Source organism: Numenius arquata, chromosome 3, assembly GCF_964106895.1.
Source record: "Numenius arquata chromosome 3, bNumArq3.hap1.1, whole genome shotgun sequence".
In the NCBI taxonomy this organism is placed as follows: domain Eukaryota; kingdom Metazoa; phylum Chordata; class Aves; order Charadriiformes; family Scolopacidae; genus Numenius; species Numenius arquata.
Genome location: NC_133578.1, coordinates 40,308,765 through 40,334,833, shown reverse-complemented (window position 1 = coordinate 40,334,833; position 26,069 = coordinate 40,308,765). Strand labels below are relative to the sequence as shown.

General features: G+C 41.9%; 1 protein-coding gene across 1 annotated transcript in view; it reads left to right on the top strand.

Moving 5' to 3' along the window:
• Window positions 1-393: 393 nt before the first annotated feature.
• Window positions 394-26,069, top strand: part of BARD1 (BRCA1 associated RING domain 1) — a 51,307-nt gene continuing 25,631 nt past the window's right edge. The window contains exons 1-6 of the mRNA XM_074145323.1: window positions 394-586; window positions 729-785; window positions 4,613-4,758; window positions 11,240-12,237; window positions 24,074-24,154; window positions 24,870-25,042. Of these exons, the coding sequence (XP_074001424.1) occupies window positions 432-586; window positions 729-785; window positions 4,613-4,758; window positions 11,240-12,237; window positions 24,074-24,154; window positions 24,870-25,042 (1,610 nt within the window). The 5' untranslated portion in view covers window positions 394-431. The remainder of the gene's footprint in view (window positions 587-728; window positions 786-4,612; window positions 4,759-11,239; window positions 12,238-24,073; window positions 24,155-24,869; window positions 25,043-26,069) is intronic.

Genomic DNA, 26,069 nt, shown 5'->3' with positions numbered 1-26,069 from the left:
CAACGTTTCCCTTTTTCCAGTCGCCGGGGTCTTCACCTGAGCACCACCCAGGCTTTCAACCTGCTCGTGGCTATTCTTCAGAGACGGCTCTTCACACTCTGTCCATTTCCTGATGTAGACGGCAACGCCTCCGCCCCTCCTTCCTCGCCTGTCCCTTCCTGGCAGCCTGTAGCCATGGATAGCCGATTGGAGAGCTGTTGAGTAACCTCAACCCTGTATTTCAGCCTGGCTGGCAGCCAGCCCGCCATTTCCCTCAGCCCGCCCCTCACGGCTGGCCCCGCCCCGCTCCCGAAGCGCGGGAAGCGCGGCGGCCGGACGGGGGCGAGGGCGGCTCCTGCGGGCGCGCGTGCGCGCTGGCGGGGGCGCAGCCTTCGGCGCCTGCGCAGTGGAGGCGGGCGGGGGATTCGGATCCGTACCGGCGGCGGGGAGCTATGCGGGAAGCGCTGCGCGGCCGCTCGGGCAACCGGCCGGCTCCGGGCGGCGAGTCCCTCGCCACCGCACGCTCCATGGCGCCGCCCGGCCCACCCTGGGCCCACACCCGCGTCGCGCTGGCGCGGCTGGAGAGGGCGCTGAGATGCTCCCGCTGGTAACGGACGCCTCCTCCCTCCCCCCCCCCCCCCCCACCTTCCGCCCCGGCTGCCGGCAGGCGAGCGGAGCCGCCGCTGGCACTCTGCCCGTAAGGCCGCCTGTGTTAAAAACTGCCGCGTTTCTCCTTGCTCTGCCCACAGCGCCGGCGTCCTGCGGGAGCCCGTGTCCCTGGGGCAGTGCGAGCACGTCTTCTGCCTGTAAGTAGCGCGGCGTGCCGGGCCTCCGCCGCCCCGCCACCCTTCCCGGGCCGCCGGCGCTTGTAGAGGCCGCCCCGGGGCCCCCGCCCTCCTCCTTGCTGCCGTGCTTTGGAGAAAGGGCCGGCGCCTCAGGGAGGGGGGCACCGCTGGAAAGCGGGAGCTGCCGTCCCGTCCCGCCCCCCCGCCCCCAGTAGGTCCGCCTCGCTGCTCCCGGGCGGGCGTGTGGCGCGCTAGAGCGAAGGCCCGGCTTTGCGAGTGCTGGGTTGGGCTTCAGGATGCGGGCACGGTATAAAGGGGAGCCCTCAGTCCGGTGTTGGTGTGTGTCCACTCCTGGTGGGGGAGGAGAAGAAAATAGCTTCCAGTTCTTGCTGTCATCCCCCAGCTCCTTCCTCTTCCTCCCTTCAAAACAAACAAAAAGAGCAGCCGGGCAAGATGCTTCGTGTTTCCAAGGGGGCTTTGCTCTGCTTGAGAGGATCAGATGCTGCTTATCATTGCTTTGGCCTTCTGCTGTGCTAATGGCTTTGCTCCTTCAGATCTGCCACTGTAGCTGTTCCTGTGTTTGTGGTCCATCCAAACACCTTGGGGTAGCACGAGTACCTCCATCTATAGTTTGTCAAATACTCTGAGTTAAGTCAGAAACATCCTGCTAACGAGGCAGGATGGTAGGAGGAGGTAGTTACTTGGTCTGTCTTAGGACAAGTCACTGCATCATTGGTACAGGCAGAGTCGGAACTGTTGTTGTCCCAGAGCCTCATTTAGGGAAGGTGGTGGAACCTTCTGGCTGTCCTGTATGTCACTGCTGTTCGTGGAATACAAATGCAGACACAGGGAGTTAAAAAGTCGCTCATTTATCTTAAAGGGTTTATGTGCACAGCACAGATATGAGCTATCTAGTAAAATCTTATGCTTGTTACAGTGGAGAGGATAGACACCTTCTAACCTTTGCTTGTTAGCCAGGCTAGATATTCAGCTTCACCTCTTAATACTGCAGTCACTATGTCAATCAAAGCGGAGGAAAATGCTCCCTCCCTCCCTCCTTCATGGCTGTGTATTTACTCCCTGTCTTCTTCTGCAGCTTTCTAATGGGAGATTAAAGTGTTGAAGGCCTGGAGAATAAAATACTAACAAAAGATTTCCTTGCTTTTTAAGAAGTAACTGTTTATGGGACAGATGCCCTAAGCATCTATGTTACCAGTACGGATGTATTAGAAGATGTACACGTGACTGACTTCTATCCAGATGTGTAGGTTCTTTCCCAGCTTTGACTATGAATAGCTTTATTCTGAATTGCGGAATTCTGCCATCTGAAGCAAATTTTTTATTACTTGTTCCATTTGTATTACCTGTCCGCACAGTACTTGGTAAAATAACCCTCAGAAACTTGTACAAGTTATTTATAAATATCATAGAATCATAGAATGGTTTGAGTTGGAAGGGACCTTAAAGATCATCTGGTTCCAACCCCCCTGCCATGGGCAGGGACACCTCCACTAGAGCAGGTTGCTCAAAGCCCCATCCAGCCTGCCTTGAACACTTCCAGGGATGGGGCATCCACAACTTCCCTGGGCAACCTGTTCCACCATCTCACAACCTCACAGTAAAGAATTTCTTCCTCATATCTAATCTAAATCTCCCCTCTTTCAGTTTAAAACCATTACCCCTCATCCTATGGCTCCCCTTCCTGATAAAGGGTCCCTCCTCATCTTTCCTATGGGCCCCTTTTAGGTACTAGATGGCTGCTATAAGGTCTCCCTGGAGCCTTCTCTTCTCTAGGCTGAATATGTTCATCTGTATCTTACAAAATGTGTTGGTTTTTTTTCTCAGGTGTAGTGTGGATTGCTGAAGGGTAGCATAAGGGTGGCTTAATAAACATAATTGTTTAGTTGTCAGGCATCTAATGCCTTGTGGTTTTATTTTGCATAACCGGAGTGTATTCTAGGTGGTAGATTTCAAACATGCACAGTTTGAAGTATGTTTTTTTTAAGAAAAATTTTCAAGACGTCAGAAGGTGATGCAGTTTGCATTGATGAGACTGGAAAAAATAGCAAATAAGAGTCTTAAGCATTCATTAGCAGCTATTTCTTATTCCAGAAAAAAGAGTTTATTTGCTATTTCTAAAGTTATTGTTGTACCTGATCTTTCTCCTTTGTGTGCCCAGACTTTTAGTCATTAATTTAACGTGTCCTTTGATAACTGAGTCTTGGATAGTGGCTATTTTTTAAAATAAAATTAGGAAATTTAGATTAATTTGTTTACAGGCAAATTTGGAAGGGCATGGATTGAATCTTCAGTATTCTGACACGAAGTGGTTCTGATCCATTGCTAAGACAGACGTTTATTAATATACCTGGGAAGAAGTGGGGTGAATGGCCGGAGCTGGCTTCTGATACATGAAGTGAAATATGTGAAACTAATGAACTGCAGTAATCAGGTCACACATAATGTAACTGGTTCTCTCTCAGCATGGTTTTTATTATGGGCAAGGATATTTATTAAGATCAGTTTCTGCAGTTTTGTCTGAGGAACTACAAAGTTAGTTATAGTTAATGGATAATGACTGTAAAAACCCAACAGCTACAAGTAATTAGGAAATGTCATGGTATAAACGTCGTTCTGCATTTCCTTTGCACTACCTTTTACAGATGCGGGAGACCTGAGGCCAACTTTCCTAGAGAACGAGACCTGGTGGTTCTTATCTTTGCTCCAAGTGATTCGTCAATGTCATCTAGAATATGTCAGAGCCAAGAATTGTACTTCAGTCTCCCGATCATAGCGGTGTCTCAACTGCGAGGTCCTTTACCTGCTCAGAGCAGGCTGTTTAAAGCCCAAAACACACCTAGCAGCAGTTTTTACGTACCAAATTTCCGGTCTTGGAATTAACCGAAGACATGATACTTGTGTGGTGTTTGAGGGAGAGATGCCAGTGCAGAGAGCCGATCTGAAAATAACTCTCCTCTTCAGGAAAGTGGTGGTAGTTATTCTTCTGGTATTGTTAACTGGTATGCTATTAGTTTTGGGGTGTATGACTGTCAGCTTCCAAGCTTACTACATGTTTAGAGTCTAGATGTATAGACTTCCATCTTTCTCTCCAGGTAGCAGTGCCTTGGTACTACTCTCACTGGACTAATCAAATGAATAAAAGATTTTAGGCTCATATGGGGAAAGCAGAAGTACTAAGAAGCTACAAGTGTTAAATGACCTTTCCTAAGTAAATCTGTTTCCCCACCTGCCTCGCCTTGATCATCACCTGACATAAATGCCCTGAAGGAGAAAAGTGATGGAATACTCTGAATACCTGCAGATCCTCATGGGGATTCTGACAGCAAAGCGTTCAGACAGGTGAAACTTTACAATATCAAGAAAATTTTAAGTAGGAAAAAGTGAAAATGATAGTTTACTATGGGCTGGCTTTCTCTCATGTTTAAAAATGGAGGCTGCAGAAGAATAGCCCTGTCTCTAGCTGAGGTATAATAGAATGTGGAGTTTTAACTGTTTGAGCCTAATTGTTATCTGGAGACAAACAGCAGCGGAGCTTTAGCGTACCTTCAAAATTTGGATCAGCTTGTGAGTTCCGTGGGTGTCACACGATACCATGTCTTTCATGTCCTGACAAGGCTCTGGACTTGGCTTGCTTAATTATGCCTTGTCACTTGCCACGATAAATATGTCCGCTCCTGCGTTTGTGACTAACTCATGTGGGCTTTACAATAGCGGTCTGTCAACGCTAAAATAAGAGTTTCTTGCTGAGCATTTGCCTGTGAAAAGGTTGATAGTGAGTACAGTAGGTAACCTATGCTGGATAATGGATTTTTACATTTTACTTTCAGATCTTGCGTGGGTGACTGTGTTGGCACAGAGTGCCCAGTGTGCCACATGCCAGCCTGGGTGCAAGATGCGCAGATAAACCGGCAACTAGATAACATGATTCAGCTTTGCAGCAAACTGCGGCATCTACTGGGTGTGGACACCTCAGGTAAGAGCAGACCTGGGTCTCCGAACTGGTGAATCCAGACCTCTCTGTTTCATTTCACGGGCTTTATAGACAATGAGCAGTGCAGCCCTGTTTAAGATTCTGAGAAGCTATTCTGAATCATGTTTGGAAAATTTGATTTGAAGAGAACTGTCTGCATGGATTGCTCCGTTCTTTGAATCTGTTTTACCAAGAAATCTGCATGAGCGGGTTAGTCCATAATTCATTAGAATCTGTCTTCCAAAATTAGATGAAAGTGTGATATAGTCCCAAGTCATGTGGCAGTTAGTAGCATGAATCAGGGGCACAAGTTGTCATGTTTTGTGCTTTTAGGGGAGCACGAATGTGTAATGTTAGGCAGTGTACACTGTAGAGGGCCCCTGTTAAAGGATGAATGCGTATATTCTCTTGCATCTTGTGTATTTGTGCGTGGAGGTATGTGTGCAGTCCCAGTAATTTTCAGTTTAGGGTTTTTTCCCACCAAAAAAATTACCCGTGTTCCTTGCCTAAAAGGGGAAAGGGGTAAGTCTTAATTAATTTATTTTCTGGTCCCTAACAATCAGAACAAGTTAGCTACAGTGGATTTTTTTCATTGCTGACTGTGGTAGAAGATTGCAAGATAGTACTCAGGGAATTCATCTCTTTATCAAATTTTAGGCTGATTGTCAAAGTAGGAAAAAATGCAGTGAAATGAGCGTAGGCGAGTGTATGTCTTTTCTGCAACCCAGAGAGGAGCATTTTATGTAATACTAAGTTTTAGAAAACATTAATTTAGCTGTCAGATATAGAGAAGGTAATTCTTCCTTCTTTGTTGCTTCCTAATATGTTTGTCTAAATTAAAGATTCTTTTTCTAAGTCTAATCCCAGCGGCATCTTCATGTTCATTAATGGGGTAGCCCTTTATTGACATCAAAAGACATTGAAGTGAGGAGGCTGGAAACTTGTGTCCAACTGTAAAGGAATACATTTTATATAGATCTAAAATCCTACGATGATTAAAACTTCTGGAGCACAGAAAATGTAGATGATGGCTTAAACAGGATTTCAGGGAAACATTTTAAGTGGTGAAGGCTTTTATAAACATGGTTGGAGAAGAATCTCTGAGAGGAGCTGTTTGTAATGCTATAAATAGTCTTTAAAATACAACATGCTAGTATTATTGATACTGTTTAGGCATTTTGGAGGGCTCTTACAGTTGGATTAAAGTTTCATACTGAGGTTAAGGGTAAAACCTCCTGAGTTGGTGAAAGTTCACTTTCAGGAATGGTTTGGATACATAAATGAATGAGCACATCTCTAACAACAGGCTTTACATGTTGTACTATGGCAAATCACAGGATGCTGTACCTTTAGAAATTTTGAGGCAAATCCTTTAGGATGTTTTGTCTGTCCAGTCTGTCACCTTCCATAGATGTATATCTTTAACTTCAGGTATACAAACTGAAATATGCTTGATTTTAGAGAATCGGGACCTCTCTTGTTAAGGAGTTGCTTTCATGGCACTGTACTTCTGCCACTTTCCCATCAACAGTATTTTCTTTTTTGTTAGAAGGTCAGAAATTGTATTTTGTGTTCTAGTAAAGGAAACAGACTGAAAAATCAATCTTTCTGTGGAGAAAAGGAAGAGGAGCAGTTGAAAAAGGAATCCTTCTGTATATTTGTTTTATATCTTTTGCATATTTGTTTTGTATACCTTGTTTTGAGACAGTCATGGCTTGTCTCAAGGCTTCTGTTTGAGATCTTTGTTAACACTGAAGTTTCTAATGCAAAATCACCATAGCACCCATTTTTTAATCTAGGACAGACTTAGTGAACACCGTTAAGTTATGTGTGTTGTCTTTAAAAACACAGAACTACTATGATTGAAGAGGGTAGGGTTAAGCTCACTTGTTGAATAATTCAAGTATAAAAAAATCCCTGTACCCCCAGGTTCTGCGGTGGATATTAGGGGAATATCACTTTGTATTCCACTGGGATAAGGGTCACTTTTTGCCAAACTATGTCTGTGTTCTTAGAAGCAACAGCAAGTAATTCAGGAAAGAATGCACAAAACGGCTGATGTGTTTCTTTAAAATCAAAAGGAAGCACAGCAAATGACACTACAGAATAGTACTGGGGTAACTAAAGGGGAATTGGCACACAACAGACCTGAAACTGGCCAGAAAACGCGACCTGTAGGTAGCAAATGCTGAGTTTCAAAACTAAACCACTTGTTAGAGATGTTGTATCTGCAGTCTGTGGCAAGGTGAGGAGAGCTGCCTGACCTTTTTCACTGCCTAGTGTTGTACCTTTACAAGGGTAATGGGAAGCTATCTGGATGGCAGGCTTCAAAGATGGGATGTCTGCACCTCAAAGTCTTTAGCTCTAATGTTGCAGAGTCCAAGACATCTTGAGAATTGGAATTGGTGGAGTGATAGGCCTCATAGGTGGGTAATTAGTAAGAACTTGTTGAATCATGGACATAGGGTATATAGTACACTAGAGATGAAGAAGGTTGCTTTACAGTAATGACTTTGAAAGTGAATTTCTAAATATTTCAGCAGATTTTTCTGTGTTATGTTCTTTAAAAAGAAGAGATTGTTGTGAATTTTCCCAACAACCACTTACAGATGATTTTACCTTGTTCTTTGGAGCATAATCTGCTTTACTCTAACACAGTGAAACAGAAAGTCGCCTTCCCCCCTTCTCATACAGATCTTGCAGGTGTTGGTCAAAGCTTCCTAAGCTCCTGTTGGTGCTGGTGGACAGTAGGAGAGATTAACTTTTGATTAGCCTTTATAGTGTCATAATTTAGTTTCACATTTACTGATGTGGAGGGAAGGACGTTGAACTCGTGTTGTAATAGATTACATTGCATTTCGTGTATGCTATAACATTTTTCATAATAGCTAAAGATGAGGTTTTGAATAGCTGGAATTTCTCCCTTTTTCCCCCCCTGTGTTGAATACTTAACTTGCAAAATAATCATTCTTCAGCGAAGGCACTAATGTTGCACAGATGGTACCAAAGCACTTCCCTTTGATTTTTAATAAGGGACTAGTTTGTCAAAGAGATTTCTCAACTTCTGTTCTGAAACCCATAATAGAGAATAATTTGAAAGGCACACAATGTGCATCATTATATTCCTTTGATGCAGATTAATGATAGCTAAACCACATTTTCTAATTGCTCTTTTTTTTTTTTTCTTGCTCTAGCCTGTTATTGCACTACAGCAGAACTTGGAGATGTAGCTCTCTAGTTGCAAATCACCGTGTATCTCCTAATATTTTTGTCTACTCTCAACCCTTTTAACGCTTAAGAAATTCAACTCTATTAAATACCAGCATTAAGAAACTTGTGCTTATAATGTGCAAATAAGTCTAATTTAGAAAGAATTCAGTTAATATATAGTGTGTGTGAATGTTACGTTTAATAGGTAATGGAGAGTAAATTTGCTGCATTTATTATAAGCTGATTCTAATACTGTTATTGTGGATAGTCTTTTCAGTATTGCAAATGCTTAAAATCTAGAATTAGTAAGGCATGCTTTATTAAATTTTGGGAGGATACTTCTTATGTATTAAAAAGACAAATCAATCATATCTAGTAATTTTTTCATTCCCCTTGAAACGCAAGCTCTGACTTCCAACTTGGAGACAGCAAAGAATTCGTTTGGATTGATTTTTCCATGAGCAATTTTCTCTGAAGGTAGTTTAACCTGAATGCTCTTAGCTACCAGGTATTGCCGTCTTTATATAAATTAACATTTACGTATTAAACCATAAGATCTTCCTTTCAGTTTCTTAGCGCTGTGTCTCTACTCTCTCCCTCTCACAGCTCTGGGTCCATCAAAGGATTAGAATTTCGGGGAGGGCAGATTGGCCGTTTGTCCTTATTACTTCTACTCCCTACCTTGTATGCTTTGGGAATGAAGAAAAGTAGTGGCAGAGTCTAAGAATAATGTTTTTTTGCAGATGCTATGCAGAACTGTTCAGGTGAAGTTGATGTTAGCTACAGAGTATTCTGAAGAACGGCTGAGATGTGACACACGCACCCTGGCAGAAATTGCAGTTCCTTCCCCAGTAGTCTCTGGAGGTGCCCTGGGTGCGCGTGGCTGGCCTCTCCATGTTGACAGATCTCTTCCGCAGTATGTGTGGCCTGTTAATCATGTCCAGCGAGCGCCTTCCTGTTCTAAAACATGCAACGTACTCTTTTACACCTGAAAGTAGTTGCATGTGAGCAAAAACAATCCTTGAAAAGTATTTACCTGGGATATTTTCAGCAGGTTTTTAATAACCTGACTAGTAAGTCCCTGCTGAGCAACCGGTAATGAACAGATCAGTTTACGAACCCTTGTGGTTGATTTTTTCACAAGCTTTCTTGCTGCCAGAAGTGGTATATACATAGCTTCCAGTGTAAATACTTAATTGTGTTATGCAGCTTTAGATCCTACTTCTGACGGACAGTGCCTTTGATTGAATTTGTCGCTTGGAATTCAGAGCCTTATTGTGCTCTACACATCAAAAAGAATTCTGGACATCGCAAAATTGTTGCACAAATTACTTTTGCAAGCTGATTTTACTCTTGCTTTTTACTTGGAGCTGACTGATAGTTCTAGCAAGGTAAATATTTTAGAAGGAAATCTGCTAGTTTTGTAAACAGTGAAGGCAAGACAAGTAAATAGTAACTGTGTTTTATGTTTTGCATCTGTTTGCAATCAAGCTCTTTTTTTTTTTTTTTTTTTAGATGTTATTTTCAGAATGAAACTGGATGCGGTATCTTTCTGAAGGCTAGCTAGTTATGAGATTTCAGTCTCCATTTCAGTCCTTTTTTTCCTGTTTGCACCCAGCTCAGCCCAACCGGAAAACCAAATAGCTTCAGCTCTGTACTTGATGATTATCTTTAGATACCTAAATGATCGATTAGCTAGCCTCAAGCTGTGTTCTTAAAGACACTTTCGGTATGCTGCTTTACATATCACTCTAGCTAAATCTCCTTAAATCAAGATTGAGGAAACATTTAACCTTGAAATATTGCTTTAAAAGAAAACTACAAATGTCTACTTTGATGTTGAATTACTAGCTATACGGTTCTGTTTTAAGTGAAATTTCAAACTTATTTTTTGTGGCTAAGGGATTGGGGCTAGTCTGCTATCTGTGACTTTATCACAGCTTGCTGTAGAAAACAGGCTATAGTTACTAACACCAAAAATAGCAGAGAAGGTTTGGAGAAGACAAAATATCTGTAGAAAGTTAATGCAGTGAAGTGAAAGTAATATATTGTTGCAGTGAGGTCTGTCTTTCACTTTTAATAATCAAGATTCGTATAGTTTATTTCAAGACTGTTTAAAAAAAAAAAGCCACTAATTTTGGTCTTGATTCTGTTTAAAAGCAGTAATAACAATACCCTACTTGCCTTCCTAGGCAAAATTAATACTGGTTTTGTGATTGATTGCTATAATTGCTACAAATCACCAGGACCTCTGTGAATGTCCCTGAGGTTGGAGGCAACAGAAAAAATGAGTTGTGCATTTACTTTGGAGGACTTGTCGAAGTAACCTAAAATAATTTAGATTTCCAAGAAGGAATCTGTAAAAATTCTGTTATGGATCTTTTGCACTGGAAGAGTTGTTGTCAAATAAAATTAGTGTCTAACTTAGAGGTCACTTTATGCTCCTTAATTTATTCTTAAACCATTGAGGACACCATTTATAGTCCTTGTTCTCAACCGTTATTTCATGCATTAGGAGTACAAGATATTCCTCTGTCATCTTGGTTATTGATTTGTAATATGCTGTATGATGTGACTTACAAAATTGCTCCACTGCATATTTTTAAAGAAATGTTTGAGGTCATCAAAATGTGTAGCTTCCTTGGAGTTATTTACTACCAAGGGGTAAAGGATCAAATGACAGGACACAATTACTTACAGATTTTCTATATATTCCTCTGATTCATCTGCTCTATCTGTGGAATCAGTCAAAATTTGTCAGGAACATTCAGCAGTTTTATAAGGATGTTATTTTTGCTTGCTTACAGTTATTCTTGTTCATCTTCAGATGAACTGTAATATCTTTTTAGGAAATTGTTTCTGTGCTTTTTTTTGTGTATGCACGGACTACTTTGTTAAACCTATTTCCAAGGAGAACTCGGTGAGAGAAGCAGAGAAGCAGCTTCCCTCTTCTCTGTAACCTGGTCAGAAGTCTTCTGTGCACGTGCTGTGCTGTGAACCCAGGTGCATGAGGAAATTTCTCTACCAGGGTGCTGACTTACCTAGTAGATAGCTTTAGCTCCACTGGAATCCCTGAGCTCCAGAGTGATGTGTTACCTTGCCAGTCGTTTTAAAGCCATTACGTGTGTCGCTTCAGAAGAAATGGAGGCACTCATAGGTTGTATTTAGTAACACTTCATCAGTTATTACAGTTGTTATTCTGGTCTTTTCTCTTTGCGATGTTCTACTGAGGAGTACTCTATAAATTATTTTTCCTCTTCCCTGCTGCACTTAGATTCAACAGAAGATATGTCCACACCAACAGACTCAGACTTTGGAAAAAAGAGTAAGAAGGAACAGATAAAAATGTGGTTCAGCCCAAGAAGTAGGAAGATTCGATGCGTCCTGAGCAAGAATCAGCCTGCGACTAAAAGCCAGGACCTTTGTCACGACGCATCTTCAATTTATGATTTCTTTCCTTCCCCTCCTCATGAAAAGCCCTCCAAGCCGACAGAAAAGCCACCACAGAGACAGAGTAAGAAGATGAAGAAGAAACGTCTAGCAGACGTTAACAAAGTGTGGAGCTTGAAGAAGCCTGAGCAGAAAGGAGAAGTTGAGGAGAAGACTCCTAAGGAAAAGTGTGTGACCATCTGCAGTCAACCGGTAGTCCTGTGCACTCCAGAGCCAAATTGCCTTGAAGAGACACTTCAGGAGTCTGTAAAGGAAGCGATCTCCAGCAAAAATACAGAAAATGTGGAAATATCACCACGGGTAAAATCCTCAGAGAAGAAAGGTAACAGTGAGGTTGTGTGTCCTGCGCAAGTCAGCAAGGCAAAACACTGTGCTACAGAGACATCACTGTCAACAGAAAATGAAACTACACCTTTAAAACGTGGAAGAGAGCAATCCCAACTTCCAGATACTTCACAGTCTAAAAGACCAAGAAGATCTGAGAGAGGCATTATTGGGAAGTCAGGCAAGCAAGCAGATTGCTTAGAGGAGTTACCTCAGAGTTGCTCCATCTCCCCAGCAACTGAACAGAAGACACCAGTTCAGACTTCTTCCTCTGTATCGAAACTCACTGACACCGTAATGAAGACAAGCAGCTCTGCAGTCTTTCAAGCAATAAATAGTCCTTCACTTTCAAAATCTCCCTCTACCCCATCTACTTCTAAGACTTGTAATCAAGTAGGAATGCCACACAGTCCTTCTGTGTTGAAGTCCCCCGGTGGTAACACAATTGCCAGAAGAAATTACAAAGGAGAGACTTTGCTCCATGTTGCTTCCATCAAGGTAGGACCATCATCTTCTAGTTCAACTTTAGAGAGGTTTAAAAAGACAATGTTGTATTAAGAATATCCTGGTAACCAGTTACTTCGATACATCCTATTTCTTGGGGCGGGGGGGAAATCTCGTCTCATGGTCTTTTTCTTCTAGTTTTATTTTGGAGTTTCCAACCTGATTCTCTGATTTCATAAAGAAATGACTATTGGAGTGATCAAAGATGGTTATACTTCAGAAATTCGATGTACTACAGTGTCAGTTATACCTATGAGTTCTAGGAAGTGACGAGCATTTCAGCCTTATGTGCCAGAAAGCTGTCTCTGTGATTTTTTTCATAGTGAGTTTAGCTAAGTATTTTGGATCTCACTGGGTGATCTTGATCAGTTTAACTTGATCTGGTAACTCATCCAGGACAAGATCTGAATTATCTACATGAAGATAACTCTATGCAATCTTAATTAAGGTTAACTATTTCGCCATCTTCGAGATTCTCCATCTGATGGAAGTGTTAGGTCAAGAGGAACAAAAATGCTGCACCCTGGGATTCCCATGCTGAGCCCTATGCTCTGAGTATGCTGTCCTCACAGATAGTGGAGAAGGGAGAATTAGGACAGTGTTGGGATGTTCCCAGTAGACTTCACTTTCACGAAAGATCAATGTTATTCTTGGAATGACAGTTGTCACTCATTTTGCTGTTATTATCTTGGCCAGTTCCTGCTGTGGTAGAACTTCATGGCTTTGCTCTTTGCAAGGGCTGTCCTTCCCTATTACTATGTAAAAGCTGCCTGCCGGTAGGGTAAGTTGAATGTTTCCAGTCAAACTCATCAGATGTGCTAATACAGCAACTGTCTTCTTGAGAGGTCATTACAAAGAATTTGTAGTCTGGCAATTTAAATGTACTTTGTGCTAAATCATAATACAGAAATACTGTGTGGTTAATGAACTGCTTATACTGGTAGAATTGATTCACCTGTAAGCATCCTGACATTTATTCAGCGCTCCTATTTGTTGAGACAAAGGCTGTTCTTGATAAATAACTATGTCCTTTTTCAAAGGCATTCGAATAAGCCACTCCTTCTGCATGAGATCTTTTTAAATGGAAGTGGCAGCTGAGCTGAGTTGAGTTCAAATACCTTGCTTGATGCCATTGATATGGAATTAGGGACGAGAAAATGAAACATTGTCCTCACAGGGCTCAAGAGCTTTACAGGGTAGATCTCTTGTTACTTCTTGTCGTAAGTCCTCTATATTCCTCTTTATTAAAGCACTGTTTACAAATTATCCTTCCATGATTTTCTGGGAATTTGTAAGGAATACTGTCATGACTGACTGGTTCTAAAATCTACCTTGACAAGTTTTCACACAGTTACGGTTTCCAGCAATATGTCTGATACTTCCTTGGAACACAACTATTTCATCTAAGAAAACGGGGGATCTCTGCTGCTTTTCATGAGACTTGGAGCAAACAGTGATATGCCAATAAGGTGGTTTTTTTTTTTTTTTTCCATTGCAAAGCATTTTGAAGATAAATGAGTAAAAATCAAACAGTTCGTGCTATAATCAAAACTTGTTTATTCTTTTTGTCTATCCAAGTTCAGTGGTGTAGCTGACGCTGCTTGTTGGCATTGATACAGCCCTCTGAGAAAGGGATAGGGCTGTTTCAGTGGGCTGAAAAGCTGACCTCCAGCTGTAGCGTAGGTGGTGAAGTAGGCATACTCATGAATGCTTTTTTCAGTCTTGTGTGTGAATTCATTTTGATGTTGTCTTTTAATGTTTATAATTATTGAGCTAAAATGGGAAATTGCTTCTGTTCCTCGTTAGTTCTGCTGTGGTTTTAATCCGTCAATTCTATTTGCATTGAGGTGCTCATTAGTAAAGGCTTGTTTAACTAGGTAGGGCTTCAGGGTGATTCCAAAGTTACAACTGTCTTTTAAATGTAATTTAAATAAGGCAGTCTTTTAGTTATGGTCGTAGCTTGCTTGCATGTATCTTTGTTTCCAGCAACTAAACATCCAATGCAACTGTGAGAAAGCTGTTTTGCTGTCTCTGAACCTCAGTTCCTCATCTGTAGAAGGAGGTTATATAGATTATCTCCTTTCATGGGTAGTGTTCTTTAAGCAAGATTTAACAAGAACAATCATGAGTATATTATGGCAATCCCAAGAAGTTACTGCATCCCCTGGTAGCCAGTAAATGTAGGCACACTTCCTAGCCCATGTCAAAGTGGATTATAGAACCATAGAATCATCTAGGTTGGAAGGGACCTTCAAGATCATCTAGTCCAACCATCAACCTAACTCTGACAAAAAAAAAAAACATCGTTAAACCATGTCCCCCAGCACCATGTCAACCCGTCTTTTGAACACCTCCAGGGATGATGGTGCCTCAACCACTTCCCTGGGCAGCTCATTCCAATGCTTGATAACCCTTTCTGTGTAAAAATTCTTCCTAATATCCAACCTGAACCTCCCCTGGCACAACTTGAGGCCATTTCCTCTAGTCCTGTCGCCTGTGACTTGGGAGAAGAGACCGACCCCCCCTTCTCTACACCCTCCTTTCAGGTAGTTGTAGAGAGCAATAAGGTCCCCCCTCAGCCTCCTTTTCTCTAGGCAGAACAACCTCAGCTCCCTCAGCCTCTCCTCACAAGACTTGTTCTCCAGACCCCTCACCAGCTTCGTTGCCCTTCTCTGGTCCCGCTCCAGCACCTCAATGTCTTTTTTGTGGGAAGGAGCCCAAAACTGGACACAGCCCTCGAGGTGGGGCCTCACCAGTGCCGGGTACAGGGGGACGATCGCCTCTCGAGTCCTACTTACCACGCTGTTCCTGATACAGGCCAAGATACTGTTGGCCTCCTTGGCCACCTGGGCACACTGCTGGCTCATGTTCAGCCCACAGTCGACCAACACCCCCAGGTCCTTTTCTGCCAGGCAGCTCTCCAGCCACTCTGCCCCAAGCCTGTAGCACTGCATGGGGTTGTTGTGACCCAAGTGCAGGACCCAGCACTTGGCCTTGTTGAACCTCATCCCGTTGGTCTCAGCCCATTGATCCAGCCTGTCCAGATCCCTCTGCAAAGCCTTTCTACCCTCCAGCAGGTCGATACTCCCACCCAACTTGGTGTCGTCTGCCAACTTACTGAGGGTAACTGAGAGTGGTTAAGAGTTGGAAAGGATCTTAAAGATCATTGAGTTCCAACCCCCCTGCCATGGGCAGGGACACCTCCCACTAGAGCAGGTTGCTCAAAGCCCCGTCCAGCCTGGCCTCAAACACTTCCAGGGAAGGGGAATCCACAACTTCCCTGGGCAACCTGTTCCAGTGTCTCACCACCCTCACAGTAAAGAATTTCTTCCTAATATCTAATCTGAATCTCCCCTCTTTTAGTTTAAAACTGTTACCTCTCGTCCTGTCGCTCCACTCTCTGATAAGAGTCCCTCCCCATCTTTCCTATGGGCCCCTTTAAGTACTGAAAGGCTGCTATAGGTTCTCCCTGGAGTCTTCTCCAGGCTGAACAATCCCAACTCTCTCAGCCTGTCTTCATAGCAGAGGTGCTCCAGTCTTCTCATTATCTTCGTGGCACTCTGCTGGACTCACTCCAACAGGTCCAAGTCCTCCTTTTGTTGGGGGCCCCAGACGTGGATGCAGTACTCCATGGTGGGGGGTGTCTCACCAGAGCAGAGTAGAGGGGCAGAATCGCCTCCCTCCACATGCTGGCCACTGTTCTTTTAATACAACCTAGGATGCAGTTGGCTTTCTGGGCTGTGAGTGCACGTTTGTTGGTTCATCTCCAGTTTTTCATCCACCGGTACCTGCAAATCCTGCTCCTCAGGGCTGTTCTCAATCCATTCTCCGCCCAGCCTGTATTTGTGCTTGGGATTGCTGTGACCCACACGCAGGTTCCTGTGCTTGGACTTGTATTTCATGAGGTTTGCGTAGGCCCACTTCTCCAGCCTGTCCAGGTCCCTCTGGATGGCATCCCTTCCCTCCAGTGTGTCGACTGCACCACGCAGCTTGGTGTCGTCAGCAAATTTGCTGGGGGTGCACTTAATCCCACTGTCCGTGTTGCCAACACTGACACACCTGTAAAAAGATGTTATACAGTACTGGTCCCAGTTACCGACCCCTGAGGAACACCACTCGTCACTGTTTTCCACTTGGACATCAAGTCATTGACCGCACCTTTTTGACTGTGGCCATCCAGCCAATTTCTTATCCATCCATCAAATCCACATCTCTCCAATTTAGAGACAAGGGTGTCATATGCCATTACATGGTTTCCATGAGGATCTACTCCATGGCCTTGCTGGCCACAGAGGTGAGACTGGCCTGTAGTTCCCTGGGTCTTCCTTTTTCCCCTTTTTTAAAATGGGATTTATTTTTCCCCTTTTCCAGTCAGCAGAACTTCAATGGACTACCATGACTCAAATGGGATGGATAATGGCTTGACAACTTCATTCGCCAGTTCCCTTGGGACTTGCGGATGTATGTCATCAGGTCCCATGGGCTTGTGCACCTCAGGTTCCTTAGATGGTCTTGAACCTGGTCGTCTCCTACAGTGGGTGGTTCCTCATTCTCCCAGGCCTTTTCTTTGCCTTCTGTGACTTGTCTGGTGTAGCTAGAGCCCTTGCTGGTGAAGACCAAGGCACAAAGAAGTTGCTGAGTACTTCAGCCTTGTCCATGTCCAGGTGACCAGGTCTCCCATTTCCTTCCAGAGGGCCCATATTTTCACTAGTCTTCCTTTTATTACTGACACACCTGTAAAAAGATTTCTTGTTGCCCTTGACATCCCTGGACAGATTTAATTCTATCTGGGCTTTAGCTTTCCTAACCTGATCCCTGGCTGCTTGGACAATTGCTCTGTATTCTTCCTAGGCTACCTGTCCTTGCTTCCACCCACTGCAAGCTACCTTTTTCTGTTTGAGGTTGTCCAGGATCTCCTTGCTCATCCATGCAGGCCTCCTGGTGTTTTTGCCTGACTTCCTCCTTGTTGGAATGCATCGCTCCTGAGCTTGGAGGAGGTGGTCCTTGAATATTAACCATATTTCTTGGGCCCCTCTTTCCTTCAGGACTTTATCCCATGATACTGTGCCAAGCAGATCCCTGAAGAGGCCGAAGTCTGCTCTCCTGAAGTCCAGGGTAGTGAGCTTACTGTGCTTCCTCCTTGCTCCCCTGAGGATCTTGAACTCCACTGTCTCATTAAGTTGCTCAAGCCAGTATGAAGGGAGGAGTTGGTCTTTCTGAAGAACTATTGGTCACGGGGTTTGCTAACATTCTACTTCGTGAAGTAGTGAGTGAGAAATAGTAGTGATTTAATTGCCGTGAATCTGCTGGGGATGCGTGGCAATTGCAAGAAAACATTTTTTTTTGCATGCAAGTGTCTTTCATATAACTAGATCACTCTCCTAAGTTGTAGGAACCCTGCTATGGAACTGATAAATGTGTTTTCTCAAAGAAACTGGTCTTGAAATACTAGGCATTACACTGTATGTATATTCTCATTGCGTTGTTGGTTTTTTTTGTTTTTTTTTTTTCCAAATAGTCTTGTCATTTTTTCTGTTTCTGGAAGAAGTATTTCTCTTTCAGTTTTGTTTTATAGGTGATTTTTTTTCTTGTTCTTTCCACAGCTAGTTATGTTTTTCCATGTGTGTAATGGGATACAGACTTGTAGCTGCCACCTTCCCCCCAAAGTGAAATAAAGTCTAATTCTCTGGGACTTCATTAATTATAAAAATAAATCTATATTATTTGCATTAGCTGTTAGGGTCCGATACCCTGAATTTAATTAAAGCTAATTGAGTTATCCCTTTTTTCTTACTTAAAAGAGATAATAAACAACATTATCAGGCATTAAAATTAAGTTCATTGTGCTGTTTCAAATGATTCTGAGGGATTGTCTCTATTTGCTACTACTAGTTATTAACTTACTGAAATCAAAATGGTTCCCCAGAAAGGTTCTAGTGCGGATGAACTTAATGTTGAGTTAAACTAATAATTTAAAATAAATTGGACTCTTCCCGTAGCGAACGCCAGTCATGTTTACCTTCCTCCGTAGTCATTAAAGGTAAAACTTCCAATTAGTTAAAATACAAAAAGTGACCTATTGCACTCCTAATATTCTAAACTGGTGGGAAATTGCCCAATCAATGGGACTTCCACATAGGAGGTTTTTTTACAGTAAAACAACTGTACAACAAGTTGTTCACAGGACTAGATCTTATATGGCACTTAAAAATGCAGCACAGTACTACTTAACCAGTTAGTACATAGTCTTAAATCTATTAGGGAGAGTTAAAAAAAAATAACTCATAGTTTCTTGGTAGAGTATTTCAGGTCTCGGTTGTGCCTCTGTTTCTTCTGCATTGAGCAGGGAGATGATGGGGCTGTTCACAGCATGACATCGCTGCCACTGTGGATTCCAGGAAGAGGCACAGCAAACTGCAACGCAACAGGGTGACAGGCGACCGTGGCAACGGCCGCACTGTTACAGAGGTGTGGATGGGAGGTAGCTGGGAGAAGGTTTTTATTTTTATGCTTCAACTTAAAAGCAATTAGAGAGTTGTCCCCGTTCTGAGGAAAGAAGGAATTGCCTTTATGCAGAGCATCTACTTAGTCTGAAGAAGGAGAGAAGGAGCATTGGGACCAGTTTTGGTTACCTCCTGTTCCAGGGACCTTCTAGTTTTGACTGTTGACCAGGAGGACCTTCATAAAGGCTTCCCATGGCTAGCCTGCTGTGCTGGACTCTTCATATTCATTATACTTAACACTGTAATAACTACTAAATAATTCCTTCTGAGCCTGTGAGACTGTTCTTCCTTTTTATTGCTTTGTTAACAGTTATTGACACATTAGAAAGGAGAATGAAGGAAGATTTTTGTGGTTTTTGTGGACGTGTGATGGCCAACATCAGAATGCCTTTTAGATCTTTTTCCAGGTGTCTGACCTAGTCAGCTGTGCAGTTCCTCGCTTTTGGTACCAGATGGGTCTGTATCATGGTTAAGTGTTGGGTGACGCGTGTACATGGAAGGAATATCTCCCCTCCTGCCTTTCCTCTTGAGCCTTTAGGGACAAGCGGGGAGTTGTCCTGCTGCGCAGTCGGACACTCGCAGCTTCCCTTGAGCAAAAGGCAGTGGATGGACAGCATCGTTTCTGCCAGCTGCTTCACACTGAATGAATGCATCTGTTGGTCCAAGGTCTCTTTGTCCAGCCCTCATGATTTTGCATGGCGGTGACTTAGCTGTGTGTATAATATCTGTTTCACTGGAGAAATGAGGTCTGCTGGCAGAAACTGGCGGGATGACTCACCTGCAGGTGTAACACCTGGGACTCCTTTGAAATTGTAGTTTGACGTTGACTCTAATGTTAAAACCAAGTGATACGGGAATGTTAAGCAGCCTCCTGATTGTGAGTAGTATCCAGCAGGTAGCTTAAGACATATATGAAGCAGTGTAATGGTTTCAAATGCAGAACTTAAAAAGTATGAAAATTGGCCATGAGTCAAAGCAATCCGTCTTCCCAAGTGCTGATTTGAAAGCTTGGAAACAAATTGCCATTTCTTTTACAATAATGGTTGGTTGTTACTCCCCTTGTTTCTGAGGTGGGTTAAACTTCTTGAAGGTTTTCTTTTTGTTAAAGGTTAAGCAGAGCTCTTTGCGTGCTTGTTAGTTAATAAATGGTCTGCTGGGTAAGGAATTAATTTGGAGAAATTTGAGGTGAGAAACCCGCTGGTTCCTGGAAAGAATTGGTTGGAGCATTTACAATTACTATAAGCAATCTGTAATTCATATTTTCCCTGGTGTAACTTAAACAAGCAAATGTATTTGGGTTTGAAAATGGGGGTTTTGTGCTTTTATTTGACCTAAAATTGAAGTCACTTAGTTACCTTTGCAAATAAAGGGAAAAACGTTTGGTTGAAGTGGTACAGGTTTTCAGCTTCATCTTCATGTACCGCCTAATTCTTTTGATCTCTTTCTTTTGAACTGGTCGAATACGTTTTCATTAACTTAATAATTTAAATATATCTTTTGAGTGGAAAATATCTGTAGTTAATGGAAATAGGTAGTAAAGGGTAAAATGGAGCTCCCCTCCCTATAAAATAGGGCTGAAAGGAGACTTACAGTTCTCCTTAACCATCTGCCTGCGTTAAAATCGTGATACAATTCACCTGAAAAAAAAAAAACCCCACCAAAAAAAAAAAAGCAAAACCTTGTCTAAGCCAAGTGAGGATAGTTTTTTGGGCTTATGCCATCTGTGTCTGCAGGAACTAAATTCTCATTGGGAGGGAAGTGTTTGTTAGCAGTGTAAATACCCTTCCCTGTGTAAGCTAATGCTGTCTTTTAGATCTGCCGACAGATGGCCCCAATGCCTTTCTTGCTTCCATGGTTTTCAGAGCTCCCTTAAGCTGTAGCAGAGGAAGAGCAAACCCATTGCATTATTGCGTTGTCACTATACATAAGCTTTGTTATGAGCTTAAAATGTCCTTTGCTTTGTTTCTTCCAAACAGATAATTTTAAATTCTGCAATAGTTTCTGCCTCTTCAGAAGCTGGTTGTAATCCTTCATTGGTAATGAGATTTAAAAATAAACACTTCCCTGTGAATTGTTAATGTTAGCTTGTGTTTGTCCTGTTCCCTGCTTCTGAACAAGCAGTATCTCCAAATACGTTTCCACTCTGCTGGTGCTACAGACTGGTAGGACAAGCTGTGAGGGCCCCTCGTCTTATCACCCGGTATGGTTATATCTCCATATTTCAGACTGGTAATTTTATGCTAGCTTTGCTAGATTAAGTAAACTCAAGGGGCTAAATGTACAAAGTCTGTTTCAGTACTAGTCAAAGCACAACTTGATGAAGCATGTTTGAATTAGTAATGTCAAAGCAATAGGTGGGTATAGGTGTAGTCTCTTCTGCTTTCTTTCTTGTGGAGGAAAGACAAGATATAGATATTTGTGGCTGAGGTTTGCCCCTACCAGGTGCTTAGCCTTTCATATTTAGAGTTGAGCAAAACATTCATCAACTTTTAAATGTGTGAGTAATTCCATCAACTCTGATAGAACTGGTCAATATGTTAACTGCACTTTTTTAACTTTTGGATCACTCTCAGATGATGGTGGTGTTCTTGCAAGAGGGACCCTAACGCGTGTCTGCTAAGGCTCTGCTTCTTGAAATTTGGTCGTTCTCTTTTTTTTTTTTTTTTAACTAAATATTTACAATATAGAGTACCCGACTAAAGAGCCTCTGAGGGGACAAAAGGCATGTTCTCCTAGCTATGAACAATTTTGTTAATGCATCTCTTGTCATCCCGACTGACGGCACCCATCCAGTCATTGCACAGTACAACTGGCATGACAGCTTCCCCTCCCTTTCTGTCACTCTCACTGCTAGGTGTTGGTTGTGGGGAGCGGGTTCCATTTACAGCTGAGGTGATGACAATATTTTTCTTCTGCAAACAGCAAAATACCAATTTTCTAATTTTGACTTAAACCTGGATTTCATTCTGTGAATGTTGTCGATATTGGTGTCCATACCAGCAACATTTCCGTTGATAAAACTGCAATAATCTTTTACAAATCAACGGTCATGTAACTCTTCTGAAAAGCTGTGACACTACCTAATGCCTACACAAATTATTAACTGTGCTTACTGCTTTAAAGGAATACTCTTGAAATGTCAAACCCTTGCTGTACATGTTTGCAAACTTAACTTTTAATGATAAGCTCAGATCTCACTCTATAGATAATTGTGTCTTCTCTCTGTAAAAAAAGATCTAGTGCTGAGCGCTGTCTTAGCTGCCTCTGAATAACTCTTCAGATTTGATGCATGTCTGTTACTTTGCAACCGTAAAGTATTCTAACAGCAGCATATTCCTTAATTGCTTTGAAAGGTAATGCTTTGCTGGGACATCTAGGATGTTAATATAACACGTGGAATTTCTCTGATGTGCTAATTTGCTTGACTGTTGTAAAGCCTTTTTTTTTTTTTTTGGTGAATTTTGAGTTTACGTTTGTTGCTTTTGCTGGGTTTGTTTCTGCTGATCAGCCTGTCTTAATTTTTACGAAATTTTTACAAAAGTATAAGGATTAAAGTTATTTTGTTTTTATGAAGGAACACTTTGTAATAATAATAATTAAAAAAAAAGGATCGAGTTTATTTTTGTTGCATTTGCTTAATGTTCTCTCACTTTTTCTAAGGCATGCTGTGGAGTAACAGGAATTCCTTGACGTGTCACTACTTGAGGGCACAGAACTTTCTGTATGCCAGGGATTAAACTTCTCTTCCCCCCCCTCCGCCTCCAGATCCTAGTATCTATATATCGCAAGTTTGGGCAAGGGTTAGAGCTAGATTTGTATATTTGTTTGTATATTAGTCTCTTCGTTGGGTATCACAATACCCTGGTCTAGGGAAAGTGCCAGCGGTGGTTTTGACGTGCTTGGTTGCATGGGGGATATCCTAAGGAAAAAACCAACAAAACAAAACAAACAAAAAAACCAAAACCCCGATGAATAAAATTGGGACATTGATGGTAAGCCATGCAGAAACTCGAGGCCTATTATGCTCGCTTAGCCTTTGAAAAGTATCCATTATTTAGGTAGTTTTGGTCATTAGATGACATTTGGCAGTCTCCTTCCCTGTTACCCTGTCAGTTGAGAAATGGTGCGTAACTGCTCCTGATCTGTAATATTGCAGGTAAATCGTTGCTTTGGCCTGATGCTGAGAGGTGTGGGACAGCCTGGCCACGTGAGTTGTCTACCTGCAGCTGTGGAGGGCTCCTGGTATTGCAGTGAAAATTTTGGAATAGTATTCACAGTGCCTCATCCAGTAGGGCAAACCTTTGCAATTGCAGCTCTGTAGTACAAATGCCAGAAGCAGGAACTGGCTGAAATGGCACAAAGTGAGTTTTACGTGCTGGGGGTCCGTACAGTGCTGTTGAAAAGAGAAATCAAGAGTAGGTTTGGTTTTAGTCTCTTTGGGTTACTTTTTCCACCTGCTTTAGGACGATCTGCACTGCAGAGATTTCCTTGCCTCAGCTTCTGCAGGAGTCCTCTCCTTGTCTATTTATAGCTGCATCTGTATATGTTCCAATCTTATTACCAGCTTGCTCTCTTTTATTTGCCTTTGAAGAGTGTCAAAATCTCTGATTCACAAGTTCTGGCCAGTTGCTTTTTTCACCTTGTCTCTACTCAGCTTCTTTCCTCTTCCCATAATCTCTGCATCAGTCTTCACCCTTTTCCACACACATTTCCTTGCTTATAATAAAAACTGAATATAGTGTACTTCCAAAAAGCAAATGAAAACTATTTTGGTAGAACAACTGTCAGAGAAAGTGTCAGTGGGATTCAACATGAGTAGTAATTGCAGTGTTAAATAAAGCTCTTTCCTTTTTCCTTTTGACTTGTGGGGAAAACAATTTATAGAAGCTTGTCAGGCTTATTAATCTCTTTCACCTATACATGTTCCTAGCCAGTTATTTAGATTAGTTTGAAAAAAAATCCAGTCTGAAGGACAAGGCATTTCTGAATAAATGTTCCTGATTTTAATCCCTGCAGTTGACTCTAGTGGACAGATTTCAATCAGCAAATACTTGCCTGTTTATTCTGAGTTAAATCTTATGTGCATTGTTTTTATGTAAAAATATGTATTTGTGTAAAATGTGTAGGTGCTTCTAAATGAACAGTAATGATAAACTGTGGTCTCCAAACCAGTTGAGTTTTTGTTATCTTGACAATATCTAAATGGAAGACTTGTATCATTACATTTTTATTGCAGCTAAATTTATAAATCTGCATCTCTTAAATTTTTGTTGTCTTTGCGTATCTTCTTCATTATTTTTTAATAACTATGTTGTTTTCCTATGTAGGGTGACTTAGCAGCTGTTGAAGAGCTGCTGAAAAATGGGGCAGATCCGAATGTCAAAGATAATGCTGGCTGGACACCACTGGTGAGTGTTGAAGACTTTTTTTTTCTGTCATTCGTCTTCTGATCAGATTTTACTTCATCCCTCCTTCACTCTCCTATATTTTAGTTCCTTTTACATGCATTTGGGTGAATGCAATTGAAGAAGTGATAAATAAATTCAAAAGAATTTATTAGCAACTACTGACCTGCCCAAATCCAACTCTCCTTTGCTGAGGTAGGGCATGGTAAGAAATCTATCAGCCTGTGCTTCTGAAAATGCAGAAAATATAACCGTGATAACTAGATAATGATCAGTTGCAGACAATATGCATATTTTATGGGTTCTTAATGTCCTCAGTGATTTTTTTTTTTTTTTACCATTTTGGAAATATATCAAGTAGTTGAATGAAAAAATTGCTCATCTGAATTATAGAAAATAAACAAAAGGTTCTTTTCAACCATGACTTCTTCCTCTCCTGAAGAATACTCTTGACAGAGTCTGTAATCTGGGAGGCTTTGTTCCCTGTAGTCTAATTTGCACACAGTTGGCCTTTGTTCAGTTCTTTGTGCTTTTTATTAGTTCCAAGGTTAATTCATGTCAGGAATGTAATGCAGTACCCTTGCATAGTCTTCCCCAGCCATCTACTGAGAGGTGTTTGAAAATGAATGTGCTAACTGGTGTGAGAGAGGTCCTTCCTCTCTGAATTCCGTTTAACTTGAGTTTTCTCTCTTTACTACTTATGGATTTACCCGACTAGCACGAAGCATGTAACCACGGGCACAAAGAAGTGGTGGAGCTGTTGCTACAATACAAGGCGTTAGTGAATACTACGGGGTATCAGAATGACTCGCCACTTCATGACGCTGCCAAGAATGGGCATGTGAGCATTGTTGAGCTGCTGCTTTTGCATGGTGCCTCCCGTGATGCAGTGTAAGTAGGTGTGGGGTGCTATTTTAACTGTGGCATTAGCTACAGCTCCAACTTCCAGGGTGTATGTTAAGTAAATATGAAGCAAAGCTGGTAATAAATGTGATTTATTTGAAGTGAGGAGGTGGGTGTTAAGTATATGCTCTGCTGTACTTGCATTCCCATTTTCCAGGTAGGTCTTTCCTTTCTGTTTTGCTTTGTCCTAAGCTTTTCTGAGGGTATCTGAGTCATAGATAGCTGGAGTATTGGAGACTGTACTAGGAAAACAACAAAATATGCTTACCCGTTTCTTACACTTTTCTGCTGGCATCTTGTTATAGCTACTGTCAGATCTAAGATGCTGAGCTGGATGAGTTTTGACCTGCTACAGCTGGTTTTTGTCTCTTTAATTTTACTATACTACTTGCTAGCATAAGGTGTTTCTGTCCAGTCTCTTCTACCTTCACGAATGGCATAGACACAGGCTGAGATTTGGGAAGTGTTTTTTATTTTTTCCATTTGGGATCAAAGCACTTGATACACTTTTTAATTTAAAAAAAAAAAAAAAAGAAAAAAGAAAAAGGCTTAGAAATGTTTTCAGTTGAATCTTCTATTTGTGTAGAGGAGGTGCTAAAATACCTATTAGTCTATGAATAACCCTGCAAGCTATTATTTCAGACACTAAATGTGGCTTTAGGTGTTGTGGTATTGTGCCGCTGCCTGTGTGTATAAAATTTGAGTCCAAAGCATGTTGTCGATGGGGGTGTGTGTGTGTATATAGTAACACAATAGGATGAAGTCTTGCATGATGCATAAAGAAGCATAAACAAGTTCAGCTTAATCACTTCAGCTCTCGGTATTCACTCTTGAAGCTTATAGAATTAAGTTGCTCTGTGGAAAAGCCATAGAGTTTTCAAAAACAATCCTAATCTTGAATATATTGGATGCAAAAAACAGCAAAACATCCCACAGAACTTCAGCGTGAAAAAGTAAAACAAGGATCGTTTCTTTGTGTTCACTTTGTTCTTGAACAACAAAGACTAGCATGTTA